The 25,019-nt window shown below is 33.2% G+C and overlaps 2 protein-coding genes across 2 annotated transcripts; both read right to left on the reverse strand.

The window, feature by feature from the left end:
- Positions 1 to 6,926: 6,926 nt before the first annotated feature.
- LOC103499211 (uncharacterized) lies at positions 6,927 to 15,358 on the reverse strand. Its single transcript, XM_008462146.2, has 2 exons — positions 14,504 to 15,358; positions 6,927 to 7,558 (listed from the first exon to the last, which is right to left on the reverse strand). The coding sequence occupies exons 1-2, from the start codon at positions 14,787 to 14,789 to the stop codon at positions 7,185 to 7,187; spliced, it is 660 nt and encodes a 219-aa protein (XP_008460368.1). The 5' UTR covers positions 14,790 to 15,358; the 3' UTR covers positions 6,927 to 7,184.
- Positions 15,359 to 19,242: 3,884 nt separating this feature from the next.
- Positions 19,243 to 21,001, reverse strand: LOC103499261 (polygalacturonase-like). The gene is made up of 4 exons (XM_051083279.1): positions 20,455 to 21,001; positions 20,072 to 20,361; positions 19,741 to 19,969; positions 19,243 to 19,649 (listed from the first exon to the last, which is right to left on the reverse strand). The coding sequence occupies exons 1-4, from the start codon at positions 20,917 to 20,919 to the stop codon at positions 19,431 to 19,433; spliced, it is 1,203 nt and encodes a 400-aa protein (XP_050939236.1). The 5' UTR covers positions 20,920 to 21,001; the 3' UTR covers positions 19,243 to 19,430.
- Between the last annotated feature and the right edge of the window lie 4,018 nt (positions 21,002 to 25,019).

Genomic DNA, 25,019 nt, shown 5'->3' on the forward strand with positions numbered 1-25,019 from the left:
TGGATGTGGTTCATGGAGTTTGGACGGGGAAGGACAGTGAGTCCGGTTTTGGTTGGTTAGTCGATTGGACCTAGGGTTTCCCTATTGGTGTGCGAATCGGTAATGCATAAAGCAACTGAGGGTGTAGATGTTAAACCTATACTATCTGACTGACAAAGCCTATGGCGGGACTGTAATATGAATGCCGTTGAGATGTGACTGATGTAGACAGTTTAGTAAGGGCTGAGGGGTAACGGTTAGCTTCATCTATGGGGTAGTGTGCCTTACGGATATGTGCATCCTTCGGGAGCACTAGACTGATATGTGCATCCTTCGGGAGCACTAGACTGATATGTGTATCCTTCGGGAGCACTAGACTGATATGTGTATCCTTCGGGAGCACTAGACTGATATGTGTATCCTTCGGGAGCACTAGACTGATATGTGTATCCTTCGGGAGCACTAGACTGATATGTGTATCCTTCGGGAGCACTAGACTGATATGTGTATCCTTCGGGAGCACTAGACTGATATGTGCATCCTTCGGGAGCACTAGACTGATATGTGCGTTCTACGGAACCACTAGACTGTTATGTAGGGTACCCCCGAATAGGAAGTTAACTGTTGTTCCCTAACGGGCCCAGTAGTGGGTCCCTTACTGGGTATGTTTTTACTCACCCTTTCTCTTCTTTAACTTTTCAGGTAGGGGTACGGCGAGGGGCAGACCGACGAGAGGCAGGAAGGATGCGTGAAGGCCATATGGACGCGTCTGATTTTCTTTCGCTTCCGCTATGTATTTTGTCAGAATATTTTGATTGTGATTTTTGGACTGGTGACTTGACATTTTATTTTGTGACTTTTTGAATTATTTAAAATAGGGCCCGAAAACTGTCTTTTGTAAGGTTTATACTGTTTTAATGAATCGTATCTGGTCCGTTTTAAATTTTACGTTGAATGTTCGAGTTTTGGTATTTGGTTGTGACCTCAGCTTAGTCCGAAAAAGTTGGGTCGTTACATGCATATAGATTTATATATTCAAATTTGTTTGTGAATAACGTGAGCTACTTGAGCAGGTCTATTAGCATGTTAGCATGGGTAGAAATGTATATGTCGTGTGACAGAGTTATGCATGACTTACTTCATGAATTGTTGATTAATTTAGTTGTTAACTTTCATGAAATTGAAAGTATTACTATTACTTGTAATCAACTTTGGTTGTATAACAGTATTTGCATATTACTAAAGTTTGCTAGTAGTATGAAAATATGCAAATTCATTCTTAATGAATCTCATTGGATCTTATGAAAGCTTAAGATATATTGTCTAAACTATTGAATATGTGATATCTTATAAGGAACATAGGGGACTTATACCCTAAGGTGTCTCCAAATTAAAGTGGTATCAGAGTCATGTTGTTATGGTTTAGCCTTGTTGATATAATTCTAGGTCGAACAAAAGGTGTAGTGGAACCTTAAAAGTAGTCACAAGATTATCCATGGTTGAGCTCTATTGAATAGGCAATATGCTCTAGCTAGAGAGGAGTTAGCCTAGATAAAAGTTTAATGGATAGATGTCTACTTTAGGGGAGATTCAGTTGGAACTTTGTTCGAGGGGAGGATCGTTGGGAATGCGACCAAATCCCACATTAGATAAAGAAACTAATCATAAGTACATAGGTGTAACTTTAGACTAATGAAAAATATTTTGAATCAAACGTGGAATTTAGAATGTTTTGATTCTTATTCTCGTACAACCAAATTAGCCATTATAGAGCCTTAAAAGCTTTTGTAGCTGTATGTGGTCTTCTAATACATCAAGTGTATGTAAAGATGATATTCCTCAATGGTAACTTGGTATAGTCAAATTTCTTTATGGTCTTAAACTATTCCTGAAAGTTTAATGAGAAAAAAAAACCATTAACAACACTGTAAACAATGTCTCGTGTAGTGAATTGTTGATATATGTGTTTACTAAAAGTTGTTTAGAGTTTATTGTGTGATTATATATTTATATGTTGATGTGAAAGATTTATGTGATACAAACATAAATGTTAGTAATGCTATAAAGTTATCACATCTTGAAGTCATGAAAGATTTATGTGAGACTAATGTGATGAGTTTAGTATTATTGAGAATGTTTTAATTTATGTCAATCACACTATTAAATAGATTTTAATAGTTTGATAGTGCTCTTATGATGTCAGTAATGAGCCTTAAGGAAAGTAAATGAGATAGTGTTTCTCAATCTGAATATGCAAAAATTAACTGTACAAGACATGTTGCTGCATATGTTGTGAGAAGATTGAGTATATACACACATGATCCTGATTAAGATTATTTTATTGCTCTTCGTCATTTATTAAGATATCTTAAGGTTACAATAGATTTTGGTTTGCATCGTAATCATTGTCTACCATACTAAATAGGTATTGTATGAAAACCAGGTAACTTAGAATGGCGAGGTAAGCTTTACTAGTGGATATGTGTTCTTAATAAAAAATGTACCATTATATGGGTCCATTAGTATGAATGGCATAGAAGCCTAATGGGAGATGTATCATTGTGGGAGGCCTCTATACCAGTATATCTGTATTAAGATTCATACATGGCCATAGGGTATTGCCAAGAATAGTGTATTGTGGCAAAAGAAGACATATTCGTCTGAAACATGGAGTTATGAGATGATGGTTGAATGAAAGAATTATCTTCTTGAAGTATATGAGGTCTGAGGAAACTTGTAGATCATCTCTCCAAAGGCCTAACAAGGAGAGAGTAATTTTAGGATATATTTTCAACAAGTATGAGATTCGAACATCTGATGGTCCATAGCCCTTTATTTGGGTAGTCTATTGCGATAGACTTGATGGTCCATACCCCTTTTCTGGGTGGTTTGCTGCGGTAGACTTGATGGTCCATAGTCACGTGTGGGTATTCCTTAAATGGATTTGATGAATAAAACTAAAACCTTAGAAATTTCCATAGCCCTTCTTTGGGGTGGTCCTGGTATGGACTTGATGGATAACCGTAACATCTTCATAGCTTAGTTTTGAGTGGTTTGTCTTTGACAGACTTGATGAAGTTGGTCTTAATGTGGACTATTGTGAAGTCTTCATAGCTCAATTTTGAGTGGTCTATTGTGATAGACTTGATGAAGCAATAAACGTGATTGTGAGGGTGTGGCCACCTTCTATGAAAAAGTTTAAGGATCTTTTTCTAGAGCTTCACGTTGACCCGAGGTTCTACGTGTACGACCTTAAATAGCACAATTTTGAGTTGTCTATTGTGATAGACTTTGTTACAGAATCGATGGAAAATTAAGAAGTAAAACGTGTTGTGAGGGTCTCAACCATAGTTATTGAAAGTTCAAAAGGTAACTTACTTTCTTCAATTGGATTGTTGTCCCACCTCATTATGCATCAACTCAAATCGAAAGATATTGATGTTTAAGTTTATACTACTTCTTTTTTTGCTCAGAGAAAATCCTTTATTACTATTTTTAATTGGATTGTAATGGTAGCCATTTTTATAAGAGTTGGAAATGTGTGTGTCCATTTTTATAAGAGTTGGAAGTGTGTGTGTGTGTGTTTTTAAAGAAAAGTTTTTGAGTGATCTTTTTTCCTTTTCAACAAAACAAAACCCTAATTTCTTTCTCTGAGCGTTTTTCCTTCTGATTCTATTCCTAACTCTTATGAGCGCACGCTGGAGTTTGAATGTTTAAAGAAAAGTTTTTTAGTGATCTTTTTTCCTTTTCAACAAAACAAAACCCTAATTTCTTTCTCTGAGCGTTTTTCCTTCTGATTCTATTCCTAACTCTTATGAGCGCACGCTGGAGTTTGAAAGTTATGTTAACCTTGCAGAGCAACCCGGCATATACAATTTAGCATCGAGGTCGAGCCGAATTTTTCTTTCAAGGTAGTGATTCGACACAACACAACAACGATCATCAATGTTTGTTTTTCCAACACGACCTTCTCGATCCTTGGGATATTTGGAATTCTTCTAGAGGCATCGATGGTCGAAATCTTTTCTTCTCCATTAAGCTTAAGAGATCCACCACCAAGAGTTCGGACACATTTCTTCCCTTATCAATCGCAAGATTGGCTTTGACAGTGGTAGGAGAGGAGAGGAGAAGAATAAAATAATATATATTCTTCCTAAAACTATCTTTATTTTCCAAAACCGATTCTTATATTATAAACCTTTTTTGTAAATTAAACTTTTCAAAACCGAAACCGTTTCAAATTAAATGATAATATCAGTGGTTTTTCTTGGCCATTATTATTGTAGCCATTGGAGCCTCTTTCCCCATATATATATGTGTATATATGTGTATATATATATGTGTGTGTGTGTATATGTGTGTGCATATATGTGTGTGTATATATATATATATATATATATATATATATATATATATGTATGTATGTATAAACGAACCTCACTTCTCTTCTCAAATACATAGAACACGATAATTTCTTTCTCTCTCCTTTTTAATATACCGAGCATTAGAGTGTTTGTTTGAGTATTGAGATTTCAATTAGTTTCATAGTAAAACTAATTGAATAACAAGGTTGTTAGTTTCATAGTAAAACTAATTGAAGAATGAGGTTGTTTAATCCTGGGGACGACAGAGCGATCAAATCTGTTTGCAAAAAAGAGCATTGCAAAACGTCCTAAAGAAAGCGAGATTAAATTTGTTTGCACAAAAGAGCGGAGTTGCAAAACATCTTAAAGAAAGCAAGATTCGTAACTCAACAATTTTTTGTTCTGCAGTACGCATTTTGACCAGGCAATTTGATCAGATGTTTTCATCATTAGGCGTTTTGACCAGGCGACGGGCAAGGTGATCACTAGGTCTTTTGATCAATAGGCGAGTTGATCGATTGCCTTTTTGACCCGTAGGTGAGTTGATCGATTGGCTTTTTGACCCGTAGGCGAGGTGATCATTTGGCGATTTAACTATTACGCGAGCTGACTAGAGAGGGCATTCTAACCAAGTGAGATATTAGCACATTACACGAGATACAATGTAAGGAAGCACACATTTTGTAGGCATTCTGTCTAGGCGTTAAGACTTCTCAATGCATCACTCCTTCTAGGCGATTTGCAACAACTTGGAGTGGCGAAAATTCAGTCCCCCTATTTTTCCTACAGGTAAGGATAATCCAATCATCGCACGTCGTAAGCGTTTTAGATATGAAAATCCTCATTTGCTAAAACATCATGGTGAGTGGATCATGCATGAATACTCAACTTGCATGATAGTTTTGTTTTGCCTAACTGTTTTGAATCCAGCTAGGTCTTGTGTCGCTTGAGAAAGAATGAAAGACCCAAAAGAAAAGCACTGTTGATTATAATTGTTCCTCTAAAGTTCAATCTATGAAAAGAGAGTCATTGCACCACCTATGGTTAATGATATGCTCAACGAGAATAATTATAATGATGATGATGATGATGATGATAATGATGATGATGATGATGATGATGATGATGATGAAAAGCCTAAAAGAAAAGTAAATAAAGAATTATTTCTAAGTTGCAACCGAAAAGTCAGAGTCATGCCCCCTACTATTATCACGACAAGGGTATCAATGACTATAACCCTCCAATTACAAATGAAGAGATTGAACTTCAAGAGTTAGATATGTAAGCTAGCGAAGGTATTACTAGTGTGCCCTACAAGCCTCAGGTGAAAAATGATAGGATTGAACTTTGGGTATCGTGATACAAGACCACTAACCAAGGCACCAATGATATGTTATGGGCATCTGAGATGAAATCAAGGTATTGGTGATAAATTTTGCTTGCCTGAGGTCATGCCAAATGATGAAATTAAGCCTTGGATGCCAAATTTGACCACCAACCAGAACATTAATCATGTGCTTCGCACACCTAAGATAAATCAAAGTACGAGTATTACATCTTACACTCTTGAGTTTACTACTGATGAGACTGAGCTTTGGGTACCATATATATGAACTACCAATGTGCTTTATACAATTGAGATGAGTCAGAGTATCAATGATATTATGTTTTGTTTGCCTAAAATGACTAATGATCATGAGATTGAGTTTTGGTTGTCAAATGTGCCAACCAATCAAAACACTATTAATGTGTTTTGCACGTCTGAGATAAATCGGAGTACGGGTATTATGTCTTGCATTCCTGAGTCTACTATTGATGAGATTGAGCTTTGGGCACCTAATATGACCTCAAACTAAGGAAGAACTAAGATATCAATAGTGATGAGATTGAGCTTTAGGTGTTAGATGTGACCACCGACGGATTTAACATAGGCCCAAGGGGGGCTCGAGCCCTCCTCAACTTTATTGTCTTTATATAATATATATATAAAAAAAAAGTAATTAATTATTAATATTTAGCATTAGCTTAGTGGTTACTTTAATTATCAGCCCCTTCCCACTAGGTTCATATCTTACCTATGTAGTTTACGTGCACCGATAAGATGAGAATTATGATTAAGCGATGGATAGAGAATTAAGTTCAAACAATAAGTGGATGTTATTTTGATTTGCATGAATTAGTGGCATATGTATAAGCTTACATTTTTAGATTGCTTTCTGGTTTTGTAAATAGTTAGTACTGGGATGAGAGAGATAATAAAGCTGCTAAAAATTGTGTCGATGTATTTGAGATATATTTGAGCACACCTACCTATTATCCATATTCTTCCTTTACATCTACCTAATCTCTACATATACAAATTTCATTAAAATAATAACATTATTACATTTTTAATCTTTGTTCATTTTTAATCTTCATTCTGGTTAAACAAGTTACATTTTTCATTCACTCTCAATTTACAGCTGAATAAAAAATTATTATTGTTATAAAATTTAAAAAATAATAAAAAAGACCATATGTTCATTCATTTTCAATACCCAAGTGCTTCGACCGTTTTACTCGTTATTTTCAAAGTGAAGTAAATGGCAGTAAAAGTTGGCATTTCCATTTAAGAAGGCACCAAAAATATGGTAAATTGATGTTCATTAGAATCATGAGAATCACAAAACCTTTGAACTAAGACATTAATCAATAGAATTTCCCAGTCTTTCATTCTTTTTCTTTCAATCTCAATTAAACTCATTTTCAAGAAACATGAGATGCATCATTAGCATCATATTTCTTCAAACCAGTAGGCCCTTTTCTATTCCACTAGAGTGAAAAATTATCCTGCAAAATTCCTCACTTTTTATATCCTCCTAGTGTTTGATTTTGAAGATTTTGATTGTCTTCAAGTAGACGATCGTATTCGAGAAGTAGATCGGCAGCTTGTTTCTGGAGAGAAGTTACATGCGCATCAGCAGTTTCAATCCTCTTATCTTTTTCTTCACTTTCCTGCTTTACTTTCTTCAAGTTTTCTGACAAAATTGATATTTCTTCTCGCAGCTCCTTTATTTGCTTCGAACATTTCTCTTCCTTTTGTGCTAGCTCTGTTTTCTCTTTTTGTAGCCTTTCTACTTCCTCTTTTGAACTTCCGATGTTCTCTCTTAATCCAATAAGTTTTTGAAAATAATGGTGCATGCGATCGATTATAAAACCAAGGAACAAGGTAAAACCTGTAACATCCACAAAACAAACTGCTCAGTAATTCCAGAGTTAGAACCAATGCCAAACTAAAATTAAACACATGAAGTGCGAAACTAAAGTCGTTGATCACATGACAAAATGTAGTTATGCAGTTATGGCAGAGTAGCATTCATCCACTTCTAGGTCCATTCACAAAATTGTAAGTTCAGTTCTTGACTTAAGGTACATGTTCGGAAGTGATTAAAGATGTTTCAGATAGAAATAGTGGACTTAGGCCTTGATGAAAGCCTAGTTAAGATTTACTTTACGCTAATTTTTATTCTTTTAATTAGGCTTGTGTTGCCTATAAATTCCCCCCTTTGTACCTTTTTGAATATAAGAAAATAATAAAAACAAAATATAATGGTTTTTCTCCTGATACTCGGGTTTCCATATAAATTTGTGTGTTCTTTGTCTCTACTTTCAATATGGTATCAGGGTGGGACATTGAATAAACTTTAGACAACATAACTAGTGATAGAAATCAAATAGAGGAGACAACCATCAATTTTAGCGTCGTCATCGATGCTCAGATCAATGCTACCATGGACAAATGGTTCCGCCGCCTTCAGACAATGCCGTAAAATGTAATCCCGACGATTCTATTGTTGTCCATACTACCAAACACATCTCACGTGCCACCGCCGGAGCTTCACATGCCAATCCATCCTCCTCGGAGAGTGTCAGTCGTCCCTTTTGTGCAACCCTCTCCTTCATCCGCAGCCTATGTTGCCCCCCACGCCTCGTTTCATGTATTGCCACCTAATTTTGGCCTACCACCACCGCTTCTGTCGTCAAATTTGTATGTCCTGTCACCCATTACCCTTAGCTACCATTTCGATGTTAAGAATCCTCAAATTCACTCAACATTTGATGTTGGTGAATCTTCGACACATTCCAACTCTAATGTGCAAGTTTCCTCTTCGGGAATAGCTCAACAAAAACTGGGAGGGCTTCAACAACAGATCGCAACAATCAAGGCCACCTTAGGGATGATATCTAACACTCTTGTACCGATGTATTCGGAGAATCGGGTAACCTCGTTCCCCACTTTATCATCTTTTTATGTGACTAATACCAGCACGGTTTACAGGATATCATCTTTCAGGAGAAAGATTGAATGGCAATAACTATTTCTCATGGTCTCAGTCAGTGAAAATGGTCCTTGAAAGATGACATAAATTTGGCTTTTTGACAAGGAAAATACCTTGTCCCCCACCAGGCGACCCACAAGAACAATACTAGAAAGGAGAGGACTCTCTTCTTCAATCCATATTGATCAACAATATAGAACCCCAGATCGACAAGTCAATATTGTATGCTCAACAGCCAAAGATATTAGGTACACAACCGAAACACTATACTCCAAACGTCAAAATGTCTCTCGCCTATACACGCTAAGAAAGCAGATCCATGAATGCAAGCAAGGAATCATGGATGTCACATAATTTTTTTAATAAACTCTCTTATCTGACAAGAAATTTACTTATGCAGAGAACTAGTCTTGGTGATGATTTGCAATACTCTAGAATGGAAGAGATCGACAGGATTTACGGCTTTCTTGTTGGTCTTAATCCTAAGTTTGATATAGTTCGAGGGCATATACTACACCAGAGGCCGATTCCCTCCTTGATGGAAGTCTATTATGAAATCCGCCTTGAGGAGAATTGCACAAGTGCTATGAGTATTTTAGCAACTCCCAATATTGACTTTGCTGCTTTTAGTGCGAGGTCCTCCAACAGTGGCAGTGACAAGCACGATAGAAAACCAATTCCTGTCTGTGAGAATAGCAAAAAACAATGGCATACCAAAGAACAGTATTGGAAGTTACATGGTCGTTCACCAGGAGGTAAGAAACGCTATCCCAACGACAAACAGAACACAGGGTGGGCCTATGTGAGTGAGTCTAGTGGACCTTCTCAACCACTTGATCCACACGGGAACCAGACCTATTTCAGCCCCGCTACTTTAGGTGCCATTGTCTAATCAGGTATACCTCAATCCTTTAGTTTCATTAGTGTTGATGGAAAGAACCCCTAGATTCTGGATTCTGGATTTTGAATTCTGGCGCCACAGATCATTTGACTGGTTCCTCTGAACATTTTATGCTTTATATTCCATGTGTCGACAACGAAACATTTAGAATTGCAGATGGCTCCTTAGCCCCCATTGCTGGGAAGGGGAAGATTTCTACATATACAGAGATCTCCTTACATAATGTTTTGCATATGCCCATAATTTCTCACAATTTGCTTTCTATAAGCAAGATTACTCATGAGTTAAACTACAAAGCAATATTCTAACTTGATTTTATCTCTTTTCAGGACTTGAGCTTGGGGGAAGAAGATTGACGCTACCCGACATAGTAAGAGACTCTACCTCCTTGATGATGACCCCTCTTCTAGTAGTATTTATAGGACTAGTCTTTTATATTCCTATTTTACTACAACAAGATGGTATGCTGTGACATTTTCATTTAGGCCACCCTAATTTCCAATATATGAAACATTTATTTCCTCTTCTCTCAAATTGATGTGTCTACCTTATCTTGTGATGTATGTATTTGGGCTAAACACATTGCGTTTTCTTTTCTTCACAGCCATACAAACCAACCCACTCTTTCATGCTTGTTCATAGTGATGTCTGGGGACCATCCAAGATAACTACCTCATCTGAGAAACGTTGGTTCATAACCTTTATTGATGACCATACCCGTCTTACCTGGGTCTTTTTTGTCTCCGACAAATTTAAGGTCACCTCTATCTACAGGGACTTCTATAACACCGTAGAAACGCAGTTCAATATAAATATTGCTATTTTACGAATTGACAATGGATGTGAGTTCCAAAACCACACTTTCGATGAGTTTTTGTCCTCCAAAGGTATTGTCTACCAAAGTTCCTGTACCTACACCCCCTACAAAATGGGGTAGCCAAGAGAAAAAATTGTCACCTTTTAGAAGTCACTTGTTCTCTTATGTTGTCTACTTCCCTTCCTTCCTATCTCTTGGGCGATGTTGTTCTCACTGCAATCCATCTTATCAACCGAATACCTTCTCATGTCCTACATCTCCAGACCCCCTTAGAGTGTCTTAAAGAGTCATCCCTCTACCTGCCTCATTTCTGATGTTCCTCTTCGGGTATTCGGCCCTAAGCCATCTAAGTTTACTCCTCGAGCTTAAGAATGTGTTTTTTTTTTTTGTTACCTTATGCATCAACGAGGCTATAAATACTTTCATATGTCATATCGTATGAACCTTTACATGATCAAGGTATGACTGATTCTATTGACTCACATATTGACAAAAAAATGAGTGAGTCACAGGTCTGAGATAGCTATTCCTGAAAATATAGGTGAATAAGGTAATGTTGATATTGAGGTCATCCTGGATTGAAAGGGTAGTAATGATGAAAATAAAGTCAGTGCAAGAGTTACTAAAAATAAAATTAGGGAGGATCATTCAGAAAATATCAGTAACTATGATTTGTCTCTTGATCTACCTGTTGCACTAAGGAAGAGTAACAGGTCCTGCATTAAGCACTCTACTACTAACAATGTTTCTTATGAGAACCTATCTCCTCAGCTCAGAGCCTTCATAACTAGCCTTGAGTCTATCGTGATACCAAAAAATATCCACATTGCTTTATAATGCATTGAGTAGAAAAATGTTGTCTTGGAAGAGATGAGGTCCCTTGAAAAGAACAAGACTGGAGATCTGTACTCTACCCAAGGGACATAAAACTGTGGAATTCAAATGGATGTTCACTCTCAAATACAAGATAGATGCAACCCTTGATGCAAGGTGCGATTAGTTGCAAAAGGGTTTACTCAAATCTATGGAGTTGATTATTTAGAAACTTTTTCCCCAGTTGCCAAACTAAATATTGTTAGAGTCCTGATATCTATTGTTGTGAACAAATATTGACCTCTTTATCAGTTGAATGTTAAGAATGCATTCATGAATGGGGGCGAGCCTTTCCCCAATGTTTGAAGCTCAGTTCGATCATCAAGTGTGCAAACTTCAAAAATCTTTATATGGTCCAAAACAGTCACCTTGAGCATGGTTTGATAGGTTTACTATCTTTGTCAAGTCCCTTGGGTACAGTCAAGGAAACTCTGACCATACTTTGTTTACAAAGGCCTCCTAAGCTGAGAAGGTTGCAATATTAATTGTTTATGTTAATGACATCGTTCTTTTTGGGGACAACCACACTAAAATCATCCAATTGAAAAAGAGGATGGGTAATAAGTTTGAAATAAAATACTTGAGAAATCTGAAATATTTCCTTGGAATGGAGGTAGTCAAATCTAAAGAAGGTATCTCCATATCTCCGAGGAAGTACACCTTCATTTGCTAACTGAGACAGGTATGTTGGGGTGTCGTCTTGCTGATATTCCATTGAATTCAACTGTAAATTAGGAAATTCATATGATAAAGTTCCAGTTGATAAAGAACAATATTGCCTTGTGGGTAAGTTGATTTACTTGCCCCATACTCGACCATATATTTCCTTTGTTGTGAGCCAGTTCATGTTGGCTCCTTATGAGGAACACATGGAGGCTATAAACATAATTTTGAGATACTTAAAAACAACTCCTGGTAAAGGATTGATGTTCAGAAAGACGAACAGGAAAACTATTAAGACTTATACTGATTCAGACTGGACAATATCTATTATTGACAAGACATCTACCTCAAGTTATTTTACCTTAGTTTGAGGCATCTTGTAACTTGGAGGAGTAAAAAGCAAGGTGTTGTGTTCAGAATCAATGCTAAGGTGGAGTACAAGGCTATGAGTTTGGGAATATGTAAGGAAATTTGGCTCTACAAAGTCTTGTCTGATCTTCATCAGAATTGTGAGATACCAATGAAATTATTTTGTGATAATAAGGCAGACATTAGCATCACCAACAATCTAGTTCAACATAATAAAACTAGACATGTTGAGATTGATCGACACTTCATCAAAGAAAGGTTGGACGACGGTAGTATATGCATTTCGTACATTCCTTCGAACCAACAGGTTGCTAATGTCCTCACCAAGGGACTACTTAGATAGAACTTTGATTTTTGTGTTAGCAAGTTGGGTCTCATTGATATCTACGACCCAATTTGAGGGAGGTGTTAGAAATAGTGGGCTTAGGCCTTGATGAAAGCTCGTGTGTAGTTAAGATTTACTTTACCCTCATTCTTTATTTTTTTTAATTAGGCCCGTGTTGCCTATAAATATTCCCTCCTTTTGTACCTTTTTTAATATAAGAAAATAATAAAAACAAAATTTCGTGGTTTTTCTTCCGGTACTCGGATTTTTACGTAAATCTATGTGTCTTTGTCTCTATTTTCAATAGTTTCAAAATAATTTTAAACATAACAAGAATGGTTTTAACATTTACAAAATCACTCTCAAACATGAACGGCTTCTCAATGTTCTCTCTTTGTATACTAAAAAGATGGAGAAGGTTGTTCTGGTTTCAACTTTCAACTAGGGGAGGGTCCTAATTTTTACAAAGTTGGCTACCTGATTGTTTGAAAACGAATCTCTCTTTCATAAGATCTTGGAGGTCTTGCCTGATGTTTGTAATTGATCCATGAAAATAAAGCGTCCATCTCAAAATCATCTTGAAAATCTTTGTGTAGTTGCTCGCAAATAAATACCATTTAAGGGATGATCATTATTAGTTTCCATGGAAGTTGTTAATGTGGTTCTTTTACAATAATTGTGTCCCTCCAAAAAATTAATCTCTCTTACAAGAGTCTTTGGCCTTCTAATAGGGGCTACAAAAATCACTTTGAAAGAAGGGATTAGATGGTAGCTGGTAGCAACATCTTGACATCAAGAACACGATTAAAGAACATTGGAGTGATACAAATAAGGCATGGGATCGGGAAGGGCAGGACTCTGTTTGACAGGGAGATGGATGAGTGGATTAGATTGTCATATTATCCTGGAAAACATTATCACCTAATCAAATGTGGCCTAGTTTGGACAAAGATACTTCATGTCGGTATTTGTTTTCTGTTCTAAATCTGTCAAATCTCATCAGAACAAGTCCCATTCTAAATCAAACAAACACAATACATTTCTAGTTTCAAAAGGAAAGGCCATAAAGAAATTTAAGCTAATTCTATGGTCTCTAGCTAGGCTTGTTTGTCGCCCTCTTCACTGGGATTTCATAGTATAGTAGAATACTAGAATTGTTTATGGAAACCCACATGATTCATGAGAGGTGTGAAATTGGGTTTCAATTTGTTATTAACTAAAATTTTGTGGGTTGTGAACAGATTCTTTGGCTAAAGTTCTTTTTACATAATACTAAGCTTATTCTAGACGTTTGTTTTTTTTTTTTTTTTTCACATAACAATGAAATGTTTCTTGTTTGTAGCCCAAAAAAACAAACAATATCCAAGTACAGTTATATTCTTGACATGGTTTGTGGATGTTCTAACCTACAGTCACATCAGAATTCAACAGACAAGAATGATGTCTTTGTCAAAACTTCATTCTAGGATGGCATCATCAGAAAGGAAGAATTATGACAGAACTGAAGTTGAATTTTTTATGCTTAGCAGAAGATAAAGAACCCCTTATTAGTAGTAGAATTATTCATACCCACTCAGATGTTAGGTTGGACCTCAAACTTCGCTATCTTAAGACATTTCAATGGATGAACAAATGACGATCAGTTTAAATCACAATAGTTTTCCACTCAAAACACCAATTCAGGTAATGAATATTAGAATTAGATACATAAAGCATTAGTAATATTTTCTTTTCACTTGACAGAGAAACCAATTATATATCTTCAAACCAGAAGAACATTGCAGGGCAGGAAATGGACAACTGACTTAAAGAAAGCGTGCAAAGACTACACAACAAAAATAGCAAGCAAGTCATTGTCACACAAATCTAAACAGCCAATGATCTAGAGCATACCAATAAGTGAAGCCTCAAGCAACTGTGTCCTCCAAAGAACCTGATCCATGGGTGACATTGTCCCAAGCTTTGCACCTTTGTTCTGGATCTTAACAATGTTCATAAGACTGGACAAGAGAATGACAGACATGGTAGCAGCAATTGTTTTAACAGTTGCTGGACCTTTACCCATTTTCAGCTGATCTAAACTCTTTATAACAAACTCTCTAAGTAACCCAATCTTTACCAGCAAGAGGAATGCCACAACTCCCTCGGCAAAAAGAACCAAAAACAATAACTGAATCATCTTTGCCACTGGCAAATCAAAGATCCACCACTTCCAAAAGAAAAAAACCCTAAATCCCTCAAAGGGTGTTCGATTTCAATCTTATAAAAACAAAACAAAAACAACTTCAAAACCCCAGTTTCATTTCCCCAACAGAAAATGGCAATGTTTTGAAAACCCATTAGCCATTTTTCCTATCTAATTCCACCTGAAGGAGCTTCTTTTTCCCTTCAAGCTCCAAAATCCAAAGCGGAGGACGAAGTTTTTAAGACAAAACAGCTACTTGCAAGCAGACATATAGTAAGTAAATTTGTAAACAAGCTTACACCCAGAAAAGGAGGGAGATGAAAGGCTACAGATCTGGAAAATTAGCCCAAATGAGAAGAGGAAAGCTCCTCCTGAGGAAAGCCCACGTCTTACTTTTGTGAAAAATGAAATAATGGGTTTTGGTTTTAGGTCTAGGACTTCAAGTGGGTATTAGCTTTTTTCCTGAGAATGAAAAAGAAATGGGGAGATGTAAAGTGTGAAAAGTTAAAAAAGAGGAAGAAAAAGGAAAGCAAACAGAGACGATGAACAATTGGGGATTAGACAAAAAGAGAAGAAGCACAATCAAGGGGTATTAGTTTATTTAAGGAAGGAGGCCACTCAAGAGTCAAACAAGCGTAAAACGAGGTCCTTCCATTACGACAATAATGACAAACTCATTGAAATGATAAAAATTTTAGGAATGTTAAAATTTAGCCTTTATTTATGATAAGAATTGGATGTTTGTAGTTTGATAAAATCATCGCTGATAGTTTTTGTGATGGGAACTACCTTTTAGGATTTTATTAAACTACAAAGAATTCCTTGTGAAGTTCTATCATATTGAATTCTAATTTTTAAAATGGTAGATTATTGATTAATCTTTTGTTTTCTTTTTCATGAATCAAAGTATTGATAGATTAACTTATTTCATAAATATCAATGACTCTATATGTTAAGAGGATCCTACCTTATTTTTAAAGTTCGTCAACATAATTTAAAATAAATAAAAAGATTGATAAGTTTTTCATACAAGTAGCATATAAAAACTTTTCTAATGAAATATTGAAGTAGTTGTCTCGTGAGTTCAACGATGCTAAATGTTCCGAAAGTCTCTCCACTCAAACAACATTAGTATCTCATCTAATAGTTATATGCTTAATTTGTAAATGACTATCCAATTCATAGTTGAATTACAAAATTAGTCTTAATAAAATTAGAATTTTGTCCTTATCATTTATAATTAGAATTTAGTCTCTATAGTTTGATAAAATTTTTAGAAATTGTTTTGGAATTTATCAAAATACAAAGACTAAATTCCAACCGTGGGACAAACTTTATAATTTGATAATAAATTTTCCCATATAAATATTGTGGCAGTTTCTATCTTATTTGAGTAATATTGACATTGTCATAGATGAGAAAGAGTAAATTCATGGATTACTAATAAAATAAGCTTTTAAGGCTTGTGTTAGACACATGAAATAAAATAATTTATTATTTAACAATACAAAAATAATTGAGTGGAGTGAGTTTATACAATTGTAGTACATTGTAGTACAGACATCTTTTCCACCTTCCTATAGTATTGAAAAAGTTCTATGAAAATTCCTTTGGGACATTAACAGGTAAGTTATATTGACCAAGTTGTGAAGTAGTAATGGTTATGTTTTTCTTATAAATTTTAAGTTTGAATATTTATTGTTTATCATTAGTAAGATAATTATTTAAAACTTAAATTTGAAGTAGCATTATTCCGTTTTTAGTGTTGGAAATGAAATCCATAAATAATCATCCATCACTAAATTTTTTTGCATTATAAAAAATATTTTTTAACCAACTTTGATTTGTTTTTTTTTTTTTTTTTTTTGGAATTTGACTAAAAATTTAAATCTTTCATCATGAAAGATATAAATAATGTAGAAAATTAATTGAAAATAATTTTATTTTTACAAACCAAAAACTAAAAATGAAAAATCAAATAGTTATCAAAAGGTTATCTTGGTTTTTGAACTTTAACATCTAATCGTGATAAGTTTTATCAAAATTAAGTGTCAAATTTTAATTATGTTACAAATTTGATCATTGATGGATTTATTAATCTCTCCATGGGTAATAAAAATCTATTAAATATAATCCTAATAATATTTTTATATTGTGAAGATTTAATTATCTAAAGAAATTAGAAACCAATTAAATGAAATGAAATATGTGTTATTATTAAAAATGACAGATTGCTTTATTACAAATATTAGGATAATATGTGTCAAATAGATATTTCTAGTGTTTATTGCCACTATCTACTTGCTATTTTGCCTATAAATAAAAGTCTTTATGGGATACGCATGGGTGAACTTTCCAAATAAATAGGGAGTAGGATTTAAAGAGAATTTTCTAATTTTTATTTCCTTTATTATTTATTTATTTTATTTATTTATTATATTTTTTATTTTAATATTATATTTTCTTGACTTTCATGTATAAGTTTGTCTCATTTTTACAACATATTATCGGCACCAGCTTCAACTGTCTCCGTCGTCGAAGGTAGGTCGGATTTTCTCATTTTATTATAAAAATGTTATTTTGCATATTTGGTGTATATTAAATTTCTAATATAATTATAATATTTTATGATAGTGTTATCATGCAAATCTTGGGAAACTAAATTTTTCAATCCTTCACATAAACGATATCAATTATTTGTCATGTATTCTTGATGTTGACATGCATCTCGACGTCATGAATCTCGAAAATACAACTAAAGAAGGAAATGCAACGACTAATCAAGAAAAAAGCAAAAGTCATGATTTTCTTTCGTCATTACATTCATGAGGACTTCAAGTCAGATATTTAACAATAAAAAATCATCAAATGTTGTGGAGTAAATTGAAAGAAATGTATGGTCATGTAAAATTAGTTTATCTTCCCAAGCTCGTTATGATTGGATATATTTGAGACTACAAGATTTTAGATCAGTAATTAAGTTATTATAATTCTGAATTATTTAGAATTAGTTCAAAAATTTTGTTATGTAGAGAAAATTTTACTGATACGGACATGTTGGAAAAAACATTTTCTACTTTTCATATCTTGAATATGCTTCTACAGCAACAATATCGAGAGAAAGATTTTACAAAATATTCTGAACTCGTCTCATGTCTTCTTGTTACTAAAGAAAATAACGAGTTGTTGATGAAAAACCATAAATCTCGATCAATTGGAAAAAAAATCATTCCCTGAAGTGAATGTTGTGAATTTTAATCATGGACAGGGTCGTGGCCGTGGTTGAGGTAGAGATTGTGGTAGAAGAAGAAATAATTATTGTTTTTGTGGTAGTTGTTCTAATAATCTAAATTTCAAAAGAACAAGACGAAACAATGATCATAAAGTGAAAGCATCACAAAATAAGCATTCAAAAAGTGATGAATAAATATGCTACCAATGTGGTATGACTGACATTGATCACGTGTTTGCTATACATCAAAACACTTTGTTTATCTATATTAAGCCTCCTTAGAGAAGAAAAAAAAAGGGAAAAATGTTGAAGTCAATTGTACCTACCAAGATAATGATATATTTCATCCACCCAACTTGACTACTTTGGGATGCATGTGGCAAATTTCTTTGAAACTTTAAGAGAAACCTGATGTTTCTTTTGACTTTGAAAATATCTAAAATAATGTTGTTATTTTGTTAATATTAAATCTTATACATTCGAAGTGTGTTTTACTTATTGTAATTATTTCTTTTTAAATAAAGAAATATGCATCATTTTCACACTTTTAGTGATTTAAATATGAACACATAAGATTTATGTCTAGCAGATAGTTCAACCACACACACAATATTTACAAATAAAAAATTATATTTTTCTAAACTGACAATACTAAATGCAAAAGTCAATACAAAATCAAGCTCTACAAACCTAATTGAAGGATTTGAAAAGGCAAATATTAGTTGACTTAGAGGAACAAAATCCACAATTAATAATGTATTATTCTTTGGTCGATCAAAGAGAAATCTATTAAGTTTTAAAGATATATGTTGCAACGATTATCATATTAAGACCGATAGAAAGAATGGGATAGAATATCCTTATATAATATCTACTGTTTGAAATAAAAAACGTGTATACTAAAGAGGTTCCCGCTTTATCTTCTCTGGATTATATTGTACTCATATACGAGTCGTTGAAATATATGCAACAATGAATCTAAAATCGTTAGTTTAAATTGAAAAGTTGGATCATTAGATGACATCTCCTTAATTGTTGTTCTAAAAAAAACATTATGCTTTTATATATATTATCTAAAAACCTATATAGCATTTTATAGTTTGTAAAATGCTTATATATGGCAACCAACGTATATGTTTGCTTTTGAATGATTTAACATCAGCTTATACTAGGGTAAAAGTTCTTTGATATTTTGTATTTGCATAGTAATTCCGAGTTTGCAATTGGTACTATTTTTTCATGTCTATTTAAATAGGATTTTGAAAATAACAATATATTAAATAAAAATAATGAATATCAAATAGATTTTCCACGATACAAAACATAGAAATAAGATGAAAATTTTAAAACACTTTTAGTCATAAAATAAATATTTTGTCTATAATAGACTTTAGTTGTTTCACTTAGAAGCAACTAGTGGGTTGAACGAGACCTGCTGCAATTCCTCCAACATTGTTACATGTAGCTTGGGCTGTTTGATTCATATATGTAAGTCTTACATTCTCTAACTTTATTCCACCACATGGATTTGTTGGACTACAATCGAACTTTACTGCAATTTTGGTGGCTGATGTTCCATGAATGTCTTGATAAGTCACATCGTTAATTTTAACCCCAGAAGCCTATAATATGGTACAACAACTTAGCACTCAATAATAAAACAATTCATATGATCGAGGATTAAAGCATATTGAATTGATTAAATATTCATACCTTTTCCGGACATCCTTTGTGGCTTGGACAATAATTTTGATCGATAACAATTGGATTTTGGACATTGTCCATTACAATATGTTGGAAAAGAATGTTCCTAGCAAAACCATTGCTAGGCTTGCCCCATGCTTTGATTCTTACCCCATTTTGAGTGCGTGAAAATACAACATTCTTCACGGTAACATTTTGGACTCCATCCTCTTGTACATCCTTTGCTAAACTCCCAATGCTACAAATTATAACCAATTTTATTACAAAAATGTTGATAATTAAGAATTTATTTATTTATTCCGTCTATATATATTAGACTAATAATTCACAAAAAGTTTACCTTATTCCATGACCAGGTCCACATACAATATTTTCAATATGTAAATTAGAAGTACCAGGACCAATGGAAATGCAATCATCTCCAGTTCCTATTTTGGAGTTTAGTACAGCCACATTAGAGGACATTTGCACATGAATTCCGTCTGTGTTGGGACTATTGCCAGAGGCCAAGACCTTAAGACCTTTCATCGTGACATCTTGACAACCATTAATGACTATATGGAACATTTGGCTATTGAGTGATGTCAATGCGCTGATCACTACATTTTTGGAGTTAGAGAATTGAAGGGTCTGCGTGAACGGTAGAGAAGATTAGGATTTATTTAAAATAAAAAAAAATATAATAATTTTGAGAGGAATTGTGGTTTTAGTTAATTTACTTACTGTGGCACCAGTTGGACAAGTAGTGCTACTAGAAGAATTCTTGCAAGCCCATAAACCAGCTCCCTTCCCATCAAGATTGCCACCTGAGACGGTAACTCCATCAACATGCCTAAAAATAATCCAAGCTGGAGAGTTTCCGATAACTTGAAAGTCGGAGGGAGCCACCAAAGTGCCATCAATGCGGATAAAGATTGCATTGTTTTTGCAAGGTCCATTGAAAATTCCAGAGCGAAGGTAATATCTTCCTCGTGGGACATAAATTGTGGTTGGTTTTGTGGAGGCACAAGCATTAGACCAAACAGTTTGAAATGCTTGTGTTGAGTCAGTTCTTCCATCACCTTTTCCTCCAAAGCTAACAACATTGTAAGACCATGCATTACCAAAAGTAAACAAATTCATCAATGCTACTAACACAATCAATATAATCGAACTACTCTTGATCTTCTCAAATTGGATGATCATCATCTTAATCGAATTTTCTTCTGATGGTAATTTTTTTCTTTTCAAATGCTTAAATTTGTGAAGGTGAGAGAGAACAATGATGAGAAAGTGGAAATATGATTTGATGGAATGAAGAAATTGTTGGTAGTATTTATAGGATCATCTAAGAAAGAACAAAAATATAAATATGAAGTTGATATGATAAAGTTGGGCCGTCGCCACATTTTTAATTTTGATCATTATAAGGAGGCCAAAGAAAGAAAACTAAGTAACGTAAACAATAAGAATAATAAGGATGTTTGACTAATTGTGTTGTAGCCTTATTTTTTAATTAGGAAAATGTTGGAAATTTGTGTAGAGTTTTTGTTCAGGAAATAAAATTTATCTATTGCTATTCAACTTAACAGTGGTAATAAGGTGGTTATTGTTATATATTATAATGATAGGATAAACAATAATAATCACCTATTTTTGTTTAAAGAAATTCTTGTGAATCTATTACAAAATATAACCCAACAATTTACATGAATCAAATGAGAATTTGATAAATTTTGTTAAATTTTATAAATAATTTTTTTTATATTTAAAAATTCCCCATTTATAATTAGGCAGATATATGTTTCTATCTTATTTAGGTTTATTGTTTTAATGGAAATTTAATTCAGTTAAGTGTAACATTATATTCTCAATAAAAAAAAAAAATTAGAGATTCAGTTCAAATTTAAAAGGAAAGTATAATAGCTATTGTCTATTGATATGTAATTAAAATTTTATTTCCTCTTTTGGACTAAACTACGAATATATATAAATAATAATATGTAATTGAGACTTAAATATTAAGTAACTTCATTTATATTAACGTAAAATTACGGTTTTAACTCTAAGATTATATATTTTCTGTCAAAGGCAGCTTAGTGCCATGGTGTTTGTGATTAATATTAATTAAACAAAAATAACACAAAATGGATATTATTGCATGGCATGTATTCATAACACAATTATTTTTAATTATTGGTTGGTGTGTTACATACTCTGCTCTCATTTTACTCTATACAATTAACTGGGCTGATTTGATCCATTTAATTTCTTAACTTCTAGTACATAATGATTCACTCTTCATATTTTAAAATTTATGATAACTTAAGCTAATTGCTTAATGTTTTTTACTTGACTTAAGAAAAATATTTGTCAAAAAGTCTTTTTTTTAAAGAATATTCTCTTATAAAAAATAATGGTTTGTAATAAGAATATTCATGTATTTGACAACTAAATCTGGCATTATATACAAAGTGTGTTTAAAGAAAAAGGAAGTTGTATTAGGAGATTGGATGAAATGGTATGCATTGATTCGGTGCTGTTATCTTAATAATAATTGTTTGAATTCTGCCATATATCAAACACCAGCGTGGCAAAGGCAATTAGGCTGCTGCCTTTGGACAATGGACATTTATGCAAAATTATATCTTAAAACCTAAAACCCTTTGTTTTGCGTTAATATCACTTTACTTAATATTTAAGTCCCAATCCCATTTTCAGATTATTATATTGGCATTATTTTTTAATACCCAACTTATTCTAATTTTCCCACATTCCCCATTGCCGATTTCTTCATCTCAACATCCTCACGATTTTCACGCGTTTCTCATCCACTTCTCCTTTCTCCATCTTCTCTTCTTCATTCATCCATCCACATATGTTCTTTTTTCTTCAATCACAATATTTCTTATATGATACTTCTCTATCACCATTTTCATTCCATTCCTTCAACGAGAGATTGTGATAGAGGAAGATATTGTGTTCAATAGTATACGTAAATCGACAAATCGTCATCGAACCATATAGCGAGAGATTGAGACATGGGTATTTGACCAAAATAATCACTAATTATTAGGCTTTGGTTTTCTTCAATTGGATTTAAGGTGGGTCGCCTATGATTTGTTGGGACAACTTTGAAAAATAGCAAAAAAAAAAAATAATGTCTACTACTTTGAATAAATAATAAAAATTTATTTTAATTATAAATATGCCAAAGATGAAAATTTTGAATAAAAATTGTTACAATTAACTTAAATTACCCTATTCTAGTAAAAATCACATCTTCTAAAATACAATTATTATAAAAATAGAAAAGTCATGCATCTCAAAACAAACATCAGATCAAAACCAGTGATCGGAATCATTTCATCTTCTTCATCTCCATTGAGAATCAACGCCAACCTTCCATCAATCCAGAAACATACATCCATATAGCTGGAATTGTTGAAAGACCAGTGGCTAACGATGTCAACTACAAACCATTGAAACATACGTCACAGTTTGAAATCTTCCATCAACCTAGAAACATACGCCAACTTCGTCTCTCTGTCTCATTCATAGTTTTCTGCAAAATCATGATTTGAAATCCTTCTTTACTTTTATGCCTACAATGTAATGGGAACTTTTTTCTGTCGATTTCTGCAAAATAACACAAACAATGCTCTAATCCTTGCCAATTGGGACATGCACAGGTGACAACACACCCCAATGAGTTTGCCCATCCTTACATCGAGTTAACAACACATAAATCATTTCGAGGGAATTTTGATAAAACCAACGTAAGCCACATGAGACATCCTTATCTTCAATAATTCAAATAAGATTAGAACTATTACAAGTCACTAAACCATCAAACGAGATAGAACAAGATTGGAAGAGGGAAAAAGCTTACCTTGAATACAATCAATAAGTTGTTGGAGTGAATAATCGGATGAGATGTAAACCTCAACAAAATGATAATTGTGATATTGTGAAATTTTATTATTCCATTTACCATAAAAAAAAGAAAAAAAAACTAACCTTATTTGCTGTAGAACCATAGCAAAGAAGAAGAAATTGAAGAAGTAGATAGAATCTTCTATTAGAAAAATGGGGAAAAAATGTTGTGACTAGTTTGAACTTTAGTTAAGAAATATGTTGATTTCCAAACTACTCAAAACCTTTAGATGAATAGAAAAAATTCTTTTGATATTTTAGATAAACGAAACTCAATCTAATAAAACTGGTTTAAAATAGTAAAATAACACCAATATTTGTTGTTTATTATAAAGTTTGTTGAATGAGAAATTTTTGGATCATTCACAAATTGCCACATCATTTACTAAATTAATTGAACTTAGGACTAATTAAAAATTGACATATGTCCCAAATTAAAATTGAAGACATAAATAGGCTAATTCTAATGATGTCATATGTTTTTATTATGATCGTTAGATCAAGTTAATTTTTTGGTCAAATTAAATATTATTTACTTAGGTTAAAGTTCAATTGAGCCAAAAAAAAAGGTTAATTTAGCTCAAATGCTAAATATGATCCAAATTCATGTGGTTGAGCACAGGAGTCTGGTCTATTGATTAATTAGGCTCAAGCCCATAAAACCCACAAGAAAACTCTATAAATAGAGAAATTCTCTTCATAATTCTCCCAAGAGTTGTTCCTTTCCTCAAATCAAGCGTAAGTATCCAGTCGAGAAAGAATATCAAATTCTAAAGATCGACCACATTGCATCAAATCAACGTAAATACAACATCAACATAAGTTCAACTCCATGAATTAAATTTGTCCGAAAGTCTCGTGAACAAAGTTTATTCTTGAAATATTTTGATATTTTTGGAAAACATTTAAATAAAAAATTATTACAAATAATTAAATATAATTAGTTTAATGCGAGTTTAAAATAATAAATGAATAAGATATTCCAAAAAAAATTATTAAACCTATATATTTTCGTAATCTCCCTAAAAATAGATATTATAGATTAGTGAAATATATATTTTCAAAATTTTAGAAAATAAATATATAAACATTTATTAGAGATAAAGGTTCATTTAAGATATAATTTTAGTAAATAAATATATAAACATTTATTAGATATAAAAGTTGAATTATAATATAACTAATTGAAGATATTATGGATAGAGATTCCATTGGTATAGGAAAGATTTTCTTCAGTATTATACAACAAATAAATCTCAGATTTCGTCGAGATCTAACACAATACCCAAATTTGCAAAATACACTATGTTTCGAAAATCACGTGACCTTACCGATGTCTAATACATTTAAAATACACAAGGTGAAAATCATAA

The sequence above is a fragment of the Cucumis melo genome, chromosome 4 (assembly GCF_025177605.1).
Source record: "Cucumis melo cultivar AY chromosome 4, USDA_Cmelo_AY_1.0, whole genome shotgun sequence".
NCBI classification, from domain to species: domain Eukaryota; kingdom Viridiplantae; phylum Streptophyta; class Magnoliopsida; order Cucurbitales; family Cucurbitaceae; genus Cucumis; species Cucumis melo.